Genomic DNA, 17,375 nt, shown 5'->3' with positions numbered 1-17,375 from the left:
TTCTTTTTATAATCACGGGCACTCTTGCCTGCTGCCAGGTACAATCGGGTAGGGGAGTTTTTAACAAAACTCCATGCTCTCTTGCCTTCTGCCAGTCGAATCGAGAAGGGAATTATTCATTACAGTAGTAGGCCCTCCTTACTAATGTCAGTTACACAGGAACAGAAGAAGGACCCCATTCATACTGCCAGTCAAAGTCGATATGGGGAGTATTGATTATAATAGCAGACGCCCTCGATAGCTGCAGTCGCTTAAGTGCGGCCAGTGTCCAGTATTCGGGAGATAGTAGGTTCGAACCCCACTGTCGGCAGCCCTGAAAATGGTTTTCCGTGGTTTCCCATTTTCACACCAGGCAAATGCTGGGGCTGTACCTTAATTAAGGCCACGGCCGCTTTCTTCCAACTCCTAGCCCTTCCCTGTCCCATCGTCGCCATAAGACCTATCTGTGTCGGTGCGACGTAAAGCAATTAGCAAAAAAAAAAAAAAAAAATAGCAGGCGCCCTCCGATTGACAGTCACTATCGATTTGTAAAGTATTAGTTATAATGGCAGACATCCCCTTTCTAGATCGCTACAATCAACTTCAGTGAATATATATACTGTAGATCGACATACGAAAGTATATGTGCGTTTACAAAATTACAGACATTCATTTACAGATTAACTGCTGTTAAACAGTAGGTCATAACGACAAACGAATTGCACCATAAGACGCCTCTTTTATCTGTCTAAATGGTTGATGCTGAGAACTTTTCTCGTATCTCCTCTATTTATGGGTTATATTGAGTTAGAAACGTTGAATATGGCGTAATTTGGGTAAGGTTTTCACACAGTTCATTACTTTTCGGACATTTATGTGACAGGTAGAAACGTAGGATTTAGCTCATATATGGCCACTGAGTGGACAAATGTCCGTGCCGAATTTGATGATTCAGCATTTACTGTAAGTGTGTCAAACCATGAATTATACGTGTAAAAAGTACAAAATTTACGTACAATCGAGAAATACAGCCAAATCTAACGTATAAGGGATAGAGATACGACAAAAAGTCATAGGACCAACGTTATAGATCACTCCAAATTGAACCGATATTTTGTGCCATCCGTTTTGAAATTAGACTTACCGTTCAGTCACGAAATATCTCGAAACGAAGGTCTGCACCGTCATTAAATTTGCATCCATATTTCGATATTTTTCTGGGGTAAAAATGTAAAGTTTAAACAACTTGGAATTTTTCCGTCGGTTACAGACTAACAGCTATAATTTCACCAAATTTCAATTTTCTAGCTCGTCTAGCAGATAGTGCCGCCATCTTGATTTGGGGAAGGGGGTTAAAAATTACGACTTTAAGGAAACTTTTAAGCCCATGAAACCTATAGATTATCGTTTTGGATAAATATATCCGACTGCGTTCATGCTGAACCCCAAATTTGAAACCCACAGCGTGGCCCTCATCAGGGAATTTTGAGAATGTTTTGATTTTTCTAGGGATCCTGAAGTCATCAGCTTCCCTGATACCAAGTTTTAAGTTTCTAAGATGCCTGGACGTGCCTCATTGATTCAAGTCTATTTTCATTTTTATACCTTAATTTATATACATATACAGTATGTACAGATGGCGTCAAAGTGACATATTTATTAAAAGATATTATATGTTACTCCCTTCCCTAGTATGTTTCCAGATAGTACGTAATATTTGTACCAAGTTTAGTTGACAGTTATGCTGGAACATACGCACAAGCATCCATAATTAGGGTCAATTTCGACGTTTTCTTTTCATCAACTGGGGCTAAACTTGGACTTAAACAACATCTGGGGAGTCACTACTAATTTCAGCGACCCCTAAAACTATGGATTCGACACTATTATCAAGTACTTTTATATTTCACCACCCTCTTCCCCCTTCCCTAAGGGATTAAAAAAATCCAGAATGTAACTATTCATCTCAGTGATCTCGCCCACGCCTAAAGGTTAAAAAATCCGAAGTGTCGCTATTCATATCAGCGACCCCGAAAACTACGGATTCAACACTATTTTCGATTACTTTTATATATCACTCCTCCCTGCGTCCCCCCCCCCTCCTCCAAAGGGGGCTAAACTTGCACTTTAAAAATTCCGTAGTGTCGCTATTCATCTCAGCGACCCCGAAAACTATGGATTCGAAACTATTTTCGATTATTTTTTATACCTAACCCCGGCACACAGCTGTGAGCTTGCATCCGGGAGGTAGTGGGTTCGAACCCCACTGTCGGCAGCCCTGAAGATGGTTTTCCGTGGTTTCCCCATTTTCACACCAGGCAAATGCTGGGGCTGTACCTTAATTAAGGCCATGGCCGCTTCCTTCCCATTCCTAGGCCTTTCCTGTCCCACTGTTGCTATAGGACCTATCTGCGTCGGTGCGACGTAAAGCAAATAGCCAAATATATATACCTAACCCCCTGACCCCTCACCCCTTAGTGGGATGGCTTACCCCCCCCCCCCACCCCCCACCAGTGCTCGTCTCCGGATAGTAAGTCATAAGTGTACCGGTACCAAGTTTGGTTGATATTGTTCCAATGGTTTAGGAGGAGATGTGTCATTCACATACAAACATTTATATAGAGAGGAATTTTCTGTAGTGGTATTCAGTTTTAACTTTCTTTAATAGAATGAAGATGACGATGAGACAGTGATATTTTTTTGTGTTTCAGACAAGACGTGAGGCGGGCCCAACAGACGGAGAACTATGTGTCGCTACAGAGGTTCTACATGCGCTGTTTCGACACGTTCGCAGAGATGTGCGCCCTCTTCAAGGTAAGGTGACCGTCACACTAAGGTGAAGGTCAAGGATAATCGTGACGTCCTCGACACGCTTGTCGGCCCTGTTAAACACTTTTATAACACAGTGATGGTCATTTCCAACACACACCCACCTCACGATAACAAACAGCACTCCAACCAAATCACAAAACCTTTCATAGAACGATGAAAAACAAAGCAGTATACAGAATCTACAAGAAATTACGTCCAACAATCACATCCCGTGATAAAAGTGATTACCGGTACGTCAATTAAAATGAGAACAGGAACCAACCAGCTCGTCTTTAAAAAGTTTCTATATTCTATTTTAGTCCTTAGCAGACCTATCATTATAGCTCGTGTCTTAATTGGACTGATTGAAAGGAAGTTCGATGTGGCATGGGAGTTGATTTGGTTTTCAGTGGTAATCATTTGCTGAACTGCGGTATTAATATCTTGAATTTTGAATAAGCTATTAGGTTTTTAGCTTATCTGTATAGTGGTGGTATATATATAAGTGATTATTAATGCCTTTGACATAAAGAAAAAATATAGAGGTCAAAGTACAGAACCCTGTGGGACACCTGTGGGACGTGTGTTTGTGAGGTATGAGGAGAAGTGTCGAGTTTGTGCTGATCCCGAAAGCCTGCGGATTACGAGGTGTCATGTGGTCGGGACAACTAATCCTCTCGGCCGTTATTCATAGCTTTCTAGACCGAGGTTACCATCTCACCGTCAGATAGCTCTGACAACTTCGGACTGCGAAAAAAGAAAAGGTCACGACACAAAGCTAGTTCATTCACTCGTCTAGGGGAAGTGAATATAATTTTTATTACTAATCCACACAAGCAGTGGCGGTGGGCTCTCAGGAGCACATGAGCATGTGAACACCCAGTTGTAACGCGCATTCATGGATACCGGCAATTCAAAATTGTTTCCTTTTTTTGACCTGTTTTCGTCAATCGATCGAAAGCATTCGACTTATATCGAAGCTCCGTTACACTGACATCTGTTCGTTTCGACTGGCAATGCCAGGGAGCACACTGGAGATTTTGCTACGAACCTTAAGACTATACGCATGCGCATGGAGATAACGTCATGGTTTATGCACAGATATATCCATAAGCGAGGAGCACGGTAAGGAATGTGCCTTTACGCCTACAACCACCCTCAAACCAGAGATAGTATTACAGTTGACCACAAAGGCCCGCCACCTCCCCTGTTACTGTTGGCCACTCCCAGAAGTAACTATGGCATTACATCGCCGGAAGATTTCGCTAGTAGCTAATTCTAAACAGGTTTTCGTAATCACGGGGTCAGAAAGCCATAGCCTCAGCCAAAGCCTGAGCGACTCAGTCCGGCAGTCGTAATTTTACTTTTCTTGCACACTCGCAGATTAGTCTCGGGAAAAAGCATCCTCGGTTATAAGGGTTCTACCATATTATGAGTAGAGAAGCCACCGTACAAGGAACTTTTAGTGAAATGATTTAAGTAAATGATTTTGTACTTATTTGAATTCTACTTTGGTATATTTCAGACGTGAACACAAATTTTGTTGTGACCCCCCGCTGAAAATTTGGTCGCGAGCCACCACTGTACACAAGCAATATATTCCAGTAACTAGTATGATGTTATATTATTCATCTATTGAGAAACATGACAGAATTCATCACAGTAGCAATGCCTGTATGACAAGATATTTCCTGAGAGAAGTCCGACTCCGTGGCTAAATGGTTAGCGTGCTGGCCTTTGGTCACAGGGGGCCCGCGTTCGATTCCCGGCAGGGTCGGAAATTTTAACCATCATTGGTTAATTTCGCTGGCACGGGGATTGGGTGTATGTGTCGTCTTGATCATCATTTCATCCTCATCACGGCGCGAAGGTCGCCTATAGGCGTCAAATCAAAAGACCTGCATCTGGCGAGCCGAACTTGTCCTCGGACACTCCCGGCACTAAAAGCTATACGCCATTTCATTTTCCTGAGAGAAGAAAACCTACAGCCAATATGTTCCGGAGTCTTGAACGATGTTTGTGTGCAGATGGGGCACTTGAAATGAAACCTCATATTAGAGATGCTCGTATGATGTCTGGTCAAAACGAAGAGGTTGTCGTAGAGCTGTCTCGAATGTCCCTCATATTGGTATGCGGGCACTTGTACAATATAGACAAACTTCAGTCGGTCATCTGTTATGCGAATAATACGTAACAATGCCATTGACAATTACATCAGGAGTTCTACGATCTGATTTGACGCTCCAAAAGTATTTTCTTCAATGGACATTACATGAAGTATCCAACGATGTAGCGTTTTTATCTACAGTCCTCTTATTTGAATGAACAACGATTTCACAATGGCGCTAAATACTATCTGAATCAAACGGACTTTTTCATGGCCAAATTGAAATCAATCTTTGAAAATGAGTAGGAATGTACACGTAATATACATCCACAGTAATAGACGTAACAAAACAAAGTGCAGCATGGGATTTGAACTGTCTCTGCACGGCCTGGGTGTTCAATATTACCGAAGCTTTTACCTCCTTAGGTAGTGCGAGGTCTGGCACTCGATAGTAAAATCGCAATGTACACGCTATCTGTTCACAGGTTAACGTACGCTTCCTAATCTAACATTCTGTTCTTCGCAGCTGTGATCGCTTCATGAATTCATCATTAGAGTTCTATAATTGAATTACCATTGGCACTAAGTATTCCGTCTGTACAGTGGAGCATAAACCCAAACATATCATTGCACTAGCCCTGTATAGGAAAAGAGGCCGATGTTTTTAGGTTGTCTATAAACTACAGGTTGCATTAAACTAAATTTTAAGTAACCGGTGGACCACTCTGTACATTAATAATACTACGGCCTTTCAACATAAGTAGCCCTAAGGACTCGGTATACTCACATAATAATGATAAGTGTAGTATCTAAATATACGAGAAATTAAGTGCATATATTGTAGGTCAGTGAAATGACAGTTGTGAAGATGTCAGTTCTGAGGCTCGTAGGTAGATCGTGTATGTATGTTTAGTCCTCAGCCCAAAGGCTGGTTGGATCCTCAACAGTTCCGCCATCAGCTGTCATAGGTGGCCTAGGCATCACTGAAGAGGCGTACTAGGGAAATGAGGAGTGAGGTAGTTTCCCGTTGCTTTCCTCACCGAGCCAGAATTTGCTATTACACATCAGTCTGCCAAGCCCACTGAAATGCAAGCACCAACTGACCCTATGAGCAATATTTTCACACCATTCATAGCAGGGACTGGCTGCAGAAGGAATTACATTCCTAGTATCACTCATACCTCAGTCACTTTCATTTTGTCAAAGCCAAGGATAAAGCTGAGACAGACCAATGAAAGTAACGAAATTGCTCTAGCGCATACCAGAAGACATAGTGCACTGTAAACACTAGGTCCGCCAGCAAAGGCACAGGTAGATCGTAGTCGTAGCGAAACCTCCCGGAAGAGCACCACGCACATCAAAAAGGAGGCCGATTACACAAATGTTATGTTTGTTAGCTTCAGAGATCGCCTTTGTTGTCTCCTTTTCTTGAACTACGTACAACATCGGCACCTCCCCAAGGAGGAGAACCGCATACTTCAGCCTTATAATACCAACTAAATAAAGAGTTCCTTCCTTTGAAGTAAAAGAGTATCTTCGTATATAAAGAGATAGGTTATGGTAACCACGAATGTAAGTGCTTTTAGGTAGTTAGGAGAGAAGAAGAAGAAGAAGAAGAAGAAGAAGAAGAAGAAGTGTGCAACATTCCTAGGATCTTGTGCTCGATACAAACACCGGGGTAACAAGTGCGCGCACTTCGCCTTCCAAAAACGTACCATATTTCGGAGTAGATTAAACAGCCTTTCGTATAACGACAGGTAACTTCTTTAATGGGATTATAAACAGTAAAAAAAATCACATTTTTTAAAAAAATTCCATGCTACAAAATGATTTGGAATTTAGTTATTAAATTTTCGATAAGAAACTCAATCCAGAAACATGACTGGAAAATTACGAAGTTAGGAAGGGCAGCCGGCCGTAAAAAATGCCGTATAAATTCATCCCACCTCATCGCCGACCCCATATCAAGAAACGGGCCTGAGGGATGTTTCAACTCCGCTTAGCACAAGAAAACGAAAATGTGTTGTTCAACTTTACCCTTTCAATTAATGAGAAGGATTAACTGGAAGTGGTTCAACCAATCACTCTTCCTACTTCTTGACAAACAACCTTTGTCTTCTTTGTCTCTTACGCCTACATTCCTAAGTAGAGACTTGTGAAACAATTTGTTACAGTATTCTAAAGAAGGTTCTAACCTTTGACATTTTGTAGTCCGTCGATCTAGTGCGAAAGCTTTCTCGACTCCCTAATGGGAGTCCTCATTCATTCGGTTTCATGAGCAAGTAACATTTTACTGTTCCGAGATGACGTATTCGATTTCCCTGGCTCAGAGGCGAAATGTTCTGGCATATTGTTCGTACATTGAGAAATTCTCTTTATACTGTAGTCCTTCGCTTTTATTGAGATATGTCTAGAAAATTATATTTACAAAGAAACAGCAGCATAAAGTTTAAATCTTAGAGATATGGAAAAAAATGTGAAACCTATGTGTTTTAAGGCCCTTTTGTAGGTTCATAACTTGTTCCAAAACTACCAAACATTATGCTTCTGTTGATACATTTCTAAATATTTGAGTATTGTTTGATAGGATCTGATGATGTTCCTTCAAGGACGAAACATGACATTCTATTTTCATTAAGTTGTTTCTTTTACAGATATAATTCTCTTACAATATGTTTCCTATTTGAGGTAGTTTATAAACGTATTACTCAAAATTGTTTCGGTATACTGAAGAGCCTAACAGTTATAAATTAACTGAGTCGAAACTATAAAGAGATGGCTTCAGATATTACCAAACAAAAAAAAAAAAAAAAAGGAAGAAAGTACAGTATGACACGAGAAACTATTTACTCTATATATTACGTGATATTGACATACCAGTACAGACAGGGTTTGACAGGGCACGTGCAAAGGACGTATGACAAAGGTATTGTTAAGAAAATAATGAGGTGTCAGGAAAAGTGGACAATTTAAACTGAGACTGATCGATGAAGTTCTAGGGAATGTCAGGGAAAAAAATATCGCTTAGAACTAGACACGACAGAGAATCCTGAATAAATGAAAAAGCCAAGGTCCACATTTGCCTTTGAGCTCATAACGTATATGACAACATGTGACTTACAACAAATTGTAAACTTGGGATGTTTATGTTTGTTTGTTTGTTTGTTTGTTTGAAAACGGAGCAACTAAAATTTATACAAGCTAGATTAGTCGTGAAGACCCCGTCATCACTGTGGAGTAAATGTGAAGAATACAGAGAGAATAATAATAATAATAATAATAATAATAATAATAATAATAATAATAATAATAATAATAATTGCTTTACGTCCCACTAAATACTTTTACTGTTTTTCGGAAACGCCGAGATGCCGGAATTTAGTCCCGCATGAGTCTTTTACGTGTCAGTAAATCTACCGACACAAGGCAGTGAAAAATTCAGCAGGAATAGCCGTTGGAAATACCGAAATTCAAACTTCGGAATTCTGAACGGTATCGGTTGCTACTCCTGTTAATAGTGAGAGTATGAAAAACCATTTGTTGGTCGAACACAATTTTTGTATTAACAAAAAGTTAACACATAACAGACGAGAAAAATCCCCAAAATGACACGTTTAATGAAATTAAATGGTCATTTTTAGATCAAATTATACCAAAATAAAATCACCTTAAAGTACATGCAAGTACAGATGTTTATACTAGTTGCCAACTTCTTGTTTGCAGAAAAGGAAAAGGAGGTTAAACAGCTGCGAGCTAAACGTTGTCCCTCGGCCTGTAAATGAAAACTAAACGTATTGCCATTACTAATGGAGATTGTACCTAACTCATGAACAAGAAAAGTAGTTTAAAAAATCACTGAATAACTTCAAAAGTTTCGCAGTGATTGTGTTTTTAATTTTCTGTTACCAAACGTACAAATTTATCAAATTCCTCACGAGTGTTCTTCACGCTTCCCACAACTACTGACTGTGAACACCGAGAAGAAAACAACAGGAAAAGAAAATCTATAAGGGAGAATATGAATATAAAATGTGTTAAATTATTATTTAGTGTTCGTTATACCCACTAAGACAAAGACACTTTACATAACATAGGAGTTTCAGTACCGATATCATGTAGAACGGCATCATCTGAAAATAAAACAAAGGGACAAAACTGTGAAACGTTCATTCTCAGGAACTTCCTCACCAATCGAACGAAACAAATTGTTGATCTCAAACGGTCGGCCGTCTCGTTGCTCGTGTATAGTCACTCAATATATATATATATATATAATTTGCATAGAGAATATATATATTTTTACAATGATATCTTAATGTTATCGCCCAGCCAACAAATTCCCTACTGAGAGAGGCAGGACTAGAGTATTTTACAAACCAATCTTCAACGAAAATTAAGAGAAGACGCACAGAAGACTGAACCCCGCAAGATATGTAAAAACTATTTGTTTTTGTTTATTCCTTTGTGCATGCGCAAGAAGGCTGAAAAATATATGATAGTGAAGACTAAATTACGCGGTAAGAGCCAATCGTAATACCAATAGGGTTCTTAATATGGTATCCATATTTTGTTTTCCTATTTAAATTGCTGTTTTATTGCTATTTGAATAAACTGAAATGAACAAGTATCTGCTTATTTATTAGGTCTACTCTAATGTTCTTCTTCTTCCTTGCCTTTTCCTAATTACCTGAGGTCCACACTTTTTATTATTTATCCCATACTTACGGCCGCATGTCTTTCCTGATGCCAACGCTATGTGGAGGATGTAATCACTATTGTGCGTTTCTGTGATGGCTAGTAGTATAACGCGTTGTACCTAAAATAAATAAATAAATAAATAAATAAATAAATAAATAAATAAATAAATAAATAAATATTATATTTATATAATATATGTTATACCGCATTTTATTTATTTATTTATTTATTTATTTATTTATTTATTTATTTATTTATTTATTTATTTATTTATTTATTTATTTATTTATTTATTTATTTATTTATTTATTTATTTATTTATTTATTTATTTATTTATTTATTTATTTATTTATTTATTTATTTATTTATTTATTTATTTATTTATTTATTTATTTATTTATTTATTTATTTATTTATAGTAAATAACTAAATGAAGTTGTGTATTAAGGTGAAAGCATACACCTGCTCTCCGAGCTGGAGTAATTAACCATACGAAGTTAAAATCCCCGAGTCGGCCGAAAATTTAGCACGGGCCTACTAAACCGAAGATCACTACGCTGACCATTCCGCCAAGGAGCCAGAAAATAAGTCTACTTTAATATTTAATTTCGTTTAAATTTGTGCAAGTAGGGAATTCTACCGAAATCTACAATTTGCTTTTTCCATCCTTTCTTTTTTTTAAAATCTCCAGCTCTTACAACTGGTGGGAATGGTAACACTCCTGAGAGTTAAAACCTGCCTTCTGACCTGAAACATAAAACAACCTTATTTGTCTCTTCCAGGTGAATCGGGATGAAAGCGGAGGACGACCAGAGGACCCAGGCCTCAAAATGGAGTTTCTCTACACCGTGCATGACGCACTTAGGGAGATGGTGAGTTATGTATGTCTACTAGCACCAATTTCAAAAGAAACACGCATATGAATTTCAGCGTAGAATTTAACAAAAGTAAGCCTATTTTATCAAAGTTCCACTAAATTATAAAAACTTCTTACGCCTGGTGAATTAGTCACTCTTTCAATCTCAGTTTAAAAATGAAGTCTATATTCGTTATTAGCCCGAAGAAGAAGAATTATACTCTTGTTACTAAAAAATAAGGATGCATTCCAAAAATCACATTACATACACTTCGATTAGTACTAGGTTAAAATATTGTATTAGATCTATGCACCTCTTTACAATTATGAATATATTGTTATAAATATGTTATTTTACGCTATTTACACAAACAATGGCTCCTGAGAAAGATTTTCTCCCATGTGCTTTATCTAATAGCAATTTGGGCAGAATGTTTCAATTTTGGTATAGATAGTTCATTAATACAGTTTGAGAGCATGTAATCTGATGAAGGGTAAATGGCTTCGCAGAAAGTCGTTGCAGGGTATTGCGAACTGATGCTGTTTTGATATGTATTTTGGATAATGACAGTGTTACAAACGTCTAAACAGTGTCAATTTTCTTTTTTATAAAGGATTCCTATTTAATAGATGTCTCAGTGAATCAGTGGTAGGGGGCCGACTCGTGATCCCAAGTTGGCGGGTTCAATCGCGGCTGATACACAGTGATCAAAAATCTTTACACTACACATTACTGTTGTTGATATATTAAAGACCTCTCTACGATCGGACGAAATTAAATCAACTCGGCCATAGTGTCCGCCCAATAGAATTATGTTTCCGTTGCTGCATAGTACCATATTCGGAATGTTGAAATTGGTAGGTAGGCCACTTAGGTAGCAACATTTCAAAATATCTGTAGCCTAGTCCTTACGGTGTATAATATTTTAGATAGGAATGAAGTAAATAGCCTTTCGATATCAACAAAAAAGATAAAGATATGTAAATTAATGTACAATCTTAAAAGTTGAAAGCGTAATCTTACTTGTTCCTTACTTTCGTACTTTATACATAAAGCACGAAACATGTGTTAGAAGTGAGAAGTGGGTAGTGTTTATTATGAATTATTTAATATCCAAAACAATATAGGAACTCTATTTTACCAAATGTATATTAGGTTTATAGTTTAAAATCATAACAAAGAGACTTCTTATAAATTTAGTTTACAAAAATTTTTGTTAATGAATGTGAGAAAATGCACATAATAACATGGTCTCTTAAGTACATGATACAGTGGTTTAGAAAGTTCCAGGTTACAACCATTCAGGTGGCATTGTAAAAAATATCTTCTCATTTCAAACACTGGACACTCAGATATCAAATGATTCACTGTCTGAACTGATCCACAAAATCATAAGTAGCCATCTGTAACGTTAAGTTTAAAGCGTTCCAAATAAGATTTAAGTTATCCATGACCAGTTAAAAATTGAGTTAAAACAAAGTTGACACTAATGCTTTACATGATAGTACTTTTGAACTTCCGGAAATAATACTTCTTGCCTAACAGATCATTTCAGACTACATGTCAATGAATTATTCCAGTGATGTAATAGATACTGTCTGATTTGTCTTTGAACATAGCATATTGGAGGTTTATGGTTTTCAATATTCAAAAGAGATGTAGCAACTGATTTAGCTAATTCGTCTGCTTTTTCATTACCAGTAAACCCAGTGTGACCTCTAATCCAAGATGTACAGATGTGAGAACACTCCTGAGCTATTGCTCTGATATTGACAGCTATTGGATTTAAGTCATATTTATCGTTTACTGAGTTCAGTGCAGCTTGTGAATCACTGAATATTCGTACTCTTGTTTTTAGTTTAGTGGGTAGTGTTTATTAGTTACTCTCTCGAAATCTTCCAATCTATGCTAGATCCGAAGGACAGCATCATTATGATGCCACTTAAAATTTTGATATCCAGTATTCGAGAGATAATTTTGTGTACACATCCCACATTCTGGCAAATGGTTTGTTTGTCCCAGGTCTGTTACGGTCAACAACTGTATGTATGTAAATAAATAACTACTACAGGGAAGTTTCACATCACATAATAGCTAACGTAACTTCACTCTTAGATTGTCATGCAATTTAGAATTGATGTTGTATATTTTATTTTTTCTCTCCCTTTCTTCTTTTTGAAACATATGGAAGGAAGTGACCATGACGTTAATTAAGAGTACAGCCTCGATATTTGCCTGGTGTAAAAATGAGAAGCAATGGAAAAGCATATTCAAAGCTGCCGGCGGTGGGATTCGAACTCACCGACTCGTTAACGCACGCTCACAGCTACACGGCAGCCATATTGTTCTGAATTATTTCAATGGTTTCAGAAATGTTTACAATGAGCTTTGGCAATGAAACAGCTCTGATCACAGGCTGGAATATAGTATTAAAAACTTCATTTTTTGTCCGTATTGACTCAAGATTTTACAATGCTTGGTAAAGCTAAAATGTTCCACCTATTCAATACATTATCAATGGTCTGTTTAGAACATCACATATTTATTTAACTTATTGTACAATACATCTTTGGGACCGGTTTCGGCAATCCACTATGCCATCATCAGCCACTGAAAGTGTTAATAGCAAGGAACATTCAAAAAAGTAAAAATATGCTATAGAATCAGTATAGAATGTATGCTTGGCATACTTTTAACAGCAAGTCCTATTCTACATGAAAAACATTAAAAATAGCTAGATAACATTGACCCATTGTACTATACAAATAACATGTCTTTTTTCAAAAAATACAGCACTATTTGGTGCGTCTAAAATTATTTTGTATATGATTGAAAAAGTCTATGATTTGGTGTAGCTTATGTACAAGAAATTCATATAAAATTGATTTGTCTATGATTTGGTGTAGCTTATGTACAAGAACTTCATATAAAATTGATTTGTCTATGATTTGGTGTAGCTTATGTACAAGAAATTCATATAAAATTGATTTGTCTATGATTTGGTGTAGCTTATGTACAAGAAATTCATATAAAATTGATTTGTACATAAGCTACACCAAATCATAGACTTTTTCAATCATATACAAAATAATTTTAGACGCACCAAATAGTACTGTATTTTTTGAAAAAAGACATATTATTTGTATAGTACAATGGGTCAATGTTATCTAGCCATTTTTAATGTTTTTTATGTAGAATAGGACTTGCTGTTAAAAGTATGCCAAGCATACATTCTATACTGATTCTATAGCATATTTTTACTTTTTTGAATATTCCTTGCTATTAACACTTTCAGTGGCTGATGATGGCATAGTGGATTGCCGAAACCGGTCCCAAAGATGTATTTTACAATAAGTTAAATAAATATGTGATGTTCTAAACAGACCATTATGATAATGTATTGAATAGGTGGAACCTTTAGCTTTACCAAGCATTGTAAAAACAGGCTGGAAGGCATTAACTTGTAAAATGCTAGGTAGAAATACGCAATGTTTTCAACATACATCTCATCATACATTGTCGACTTCTTAACTTGTACATGATAGAAAAAGAGCTCCAATGGCATCTAGCCAATATACAGATTCCTTTATCAAGAATGAATAATAGTTTTCGCTTGACTAAATTGGGTACTTCTTTCCAGGATGTGACAAGCTATTTACTGAAAGAGAGTGGGCTATGAAACTATTACACCGTTTATACATAGATAGGGCACAGAGAATTTAATATTTACATTCGAAGCATTTACATGCACTAAACTATTCAATTTGCCAATAAATTAAAATGCAGAAATATGGAATAATTCATTAACTGATTGTAACATTTACCTTTCAGCCCTCCCTGATCCACAAGACTGTGATGAAAGCCATCATCAACGCGCTGCTCGAAGAAAACCGAATGTAAGTCATTTTATATTATATTAATCGTTGGTTCAGACACATACGATTAATTTTTACGAAGTACCATTCCTCATCCAAATATTTGTTTCAATTAATTTCCGCATCTGTATTGGTGTAGAAGAAATCAGTTCCAAACATCTAGAGTCAGGGCATGAGGGCTTGCTGAATTTCACAGTCAGTTTGTAATATTCTATATTTGACTATTTATAAATGACTAGCCAATGTACCCGTGTTTCGCTACGGAATTCTACAGTGTATACAGAATTGTAGGTTAGGTATCGAACACGTTGTGAGCAAGACTATATTAAAGTGCATAGCTCTTAACTTTACCCTAGAAACGCGACGGACAAATCTCCAAACGTCTTTTCTCATATGAAGACTGCGTTAGGGAAGTTATAATTTTAATGGTAGGCCTGCTTGCCTACCATCAGTCATAATCAGGTGGGGAATTGCATTATAATGGCAGACACTCACTCTCCACCTGCCTTTTTACATCCTCAGAAAGACTGCCTTAGTGGTTTTCACAACTGAAATGAACATAGATCATTACAATGACGTCAGTAGGAATAGCGCGAGTAAAATCAATGATTTCACATGAAATACTCGATCAAATGAAAAACCACACATTTTATCACTTTTAACAAACAGTACTACGCTGTCGATCTAACATTCCAAAGTTCCAGAGCTGGAATGACCAGGCCGCAGACAGCCGTGATCCGTGAACACTCAGTCCTTTTTCGGGAGGGGAGGGGTCAAATAGTGGAGAGTCCAGTGCAAAAACTATGCCCTTTTACAAATCTGTTTCCTAGGAGTACCCGATGAGTCGAAAAATCTCAGTTCACTACACTGGCGGCGTAAAAATCTATCTGACTTGGAGGTGATTTTTTTCCTCCAAGCTACCGGGCGAGTTGGCCGTGCGCGTAGAGGCGCGCGGCTGTGAGCTTGCATCCGGGAGATAGTAGGTTCGAATCCCACTGTCGGCAGCCCTGAAAATGGTTTTCCGTGGTTTCCCATTTTCACACCAGGCAAATGCTGGGGCTGTACCTTACTTAAGGCCACGGCCGCTTCCTTCCAACTCCTAGGCCTTTCCTATCCCATCGTCGCCATAAGACCTATCTGTGTCGGTGCGACGTAAAGCCCATAGCAAAAAAAAAAAAATTTCCTCCAAGCCAGGAGACACCCCCTCTTCACTGCTAATTTTGAATAAAATGAATGTAGAATTTAATAAAAGTGAAGAGGAAGAAGCTCTTTTTAAGAAACAGCTCTTTTCACGGTTGAATATTGAGTTATTAGTGAACTGTTGTGCTATAATTTGGAACATGCTTAAATTGCAATTCTAGATCAGGCCATGCTGCTACTACTACTACTACTACTACTACTACTACTACTACTAAGCGAGCCTCTGCCTGGTGTGCACACTGCTCATTCAAAACAGCGCATCAGAGTAGGGATCGAATAGCTAGAATACCATGATAAACCAGCGTGTTACGTACCAGCAGTACGGTATCAGAAAATGTATGAATCAGACAAATGACATGCTAAGGAAGAAAGTTTTCTAACTCCCCAGCTATTTCCCGCCAATATTCAGTCAAGCTGTTATACTCGGTACGCAGCAGAAAGCTCATCTATCGGAGTTGAGCGGCAGCATAAGAGACGAAGAACATTACAACAAACAATGGTCAATGTAATGTTATTGTTGATCAATGTTATGCGTTTTCAATATTGTAGATCTTCACATTTAGTTTTCTTCCGACTCTGAAATGCCACTCTTATAATAGTCGGTACGGTAAAACTGAATAAAACATAAATGGTCGGAAATTGTATTCTCTATAACTTGTGTTATGTAGTACTTGTCGATAGGACCAACAACATAGGTATTTAAAAATTAAATTTTAGGCGCCTTCCCCTAAACTACAATTTCGTCCAGGGTGAATAAAATTGTTTATAACTTAGACTGTAGTTTCTTATTCCCCGTCTCTATGTACCGACTTTCATTAAATTCTGTTAACCCATTTTCTCGTGGCTTGGCGTTGATATGGACTTGGCAACAAAATACAAATTCATGAATATCTGTGTTTTCAAAGCCGGTTCAGTAGCAATGCATAACATAAATGATCGGAAATTTAATTCTATATAACTTTAGTTATGTAGTATTTATCGATTGGACCACTAATAATATAAATATTTGAGAATTACATTTTAGGCCTTCCCCTAAACTACCATTTCACTCAGCGTGAGTAAAAAGATTTATAGCCTAGATTCACATACCGATTTTCATTAAATTCTCTTCAACCGTTTCCTCGTGATGCGTGTACAGACATATAGACAGACAGACAGACAGACAGACAGACAGACAGACAGACAGACAGAAATTACGGAAAAGTAAAGAGTGCATTTCCTTGTTACTATGGATATGACCGATACAGAAATGCCAATATTTTCAAATTCTGAGCAACGTACAGACAAAACATATAGATAGATAGATAGATAGATAGATAGATAGATAGATAGATAGATAGATAGATAGATAGATAGATAGATAGATAGATAGATAGATAGATAGATAGATAGATAGATAGATAGATAGTTGTAAAATGATGGATACCAATCAGTACCAGGTCAGTAAAAAATGGGCCAGTACCTTCCTGCGGTAGAACTGTAGTAAATCACGTGTCCACTTGGCAGATTATGGCGTCATATTATCATTCAGCAATACGACACTTAATAGGAACTCAGGTCACTATCTGCGAACTTTTCAGTTGTAATAATAATGTTATTCCTTTCTACGTCCCACTAATTACTTTAACTATTTTCGGAGACGCCGATGTGCTGGAATTTAGTCCTGCAGGAGTTCTCTTACGTGCCAGTAGTATCAGAAAATTTATGAACCAGAGGAATGGCATGCTAAAGAAGAAAGTTATCTAACTCCTCAGCTACTTCCCGCCAATATTGAGGCAAGCTGTTACATTCGGTACGACTGGGCGAGTTGGCCGTGTGGTTAGGGGCACGCAGCTGTGAGCTTGCAT

General features: G+C 37.6%; 2 protein-coding genes across 2 annotated transcripts in view; one reads left to right on the top strand and one right to left on the bottom strand.

Moving 5' to 3' along the window:
• The window catches only part of LOC136857112 (probable E3 ubiquitin-protein ligase HECTD2), a 236,724-nt gene that overhangs the window by 127,487 nt on the left and 91,862 nt on the right, over positions 1–17,375 (top strand). The window contains exons 7-9 of the mRNA XM_068225060.1: positions 2,691–2,793; positions 10,379–10,468; positions 14,285–14,349. Of these exons, the coding sequence (XP_068081161.1) occupies positions 2,691–2,793; positions 10,379–10,468; positions 14,285–14,349 (258 nt within the window). The remainder of the gene's footprint in view (positions 1–2,690; positions 2,794–10,378; positions 10,469–14,284; positions 14,350–17,375) is intronic.
• The window catches only part of LOC136857113 (heat shock 70 kDa protein 12A), a 560,524-nt gene that overhangs the window by 481,580 nt on the left and 61,569 nt on the right, over positions 1–17,375 (bottom strand). The window lies entirely within an intron of this gene.

Source organism: Anabrus simplex, chromosome 1 (assembly GCF_040414725.1).
Source record: "Anabrus simplex isolate iqAnaSimp1 chromosome 1, ASM4041472v1, whole genome shotgun sequence".
Taxonomy (NCBI): Eukaryota; Metazoa; Arthropoda; class Insecta; order Orthoptera; family Tettigoniidae; genus Anabrus; species Anabrus simplex.
This window is presented reverse-complemented; position numbering and strand designations above follow the sequence as displayed.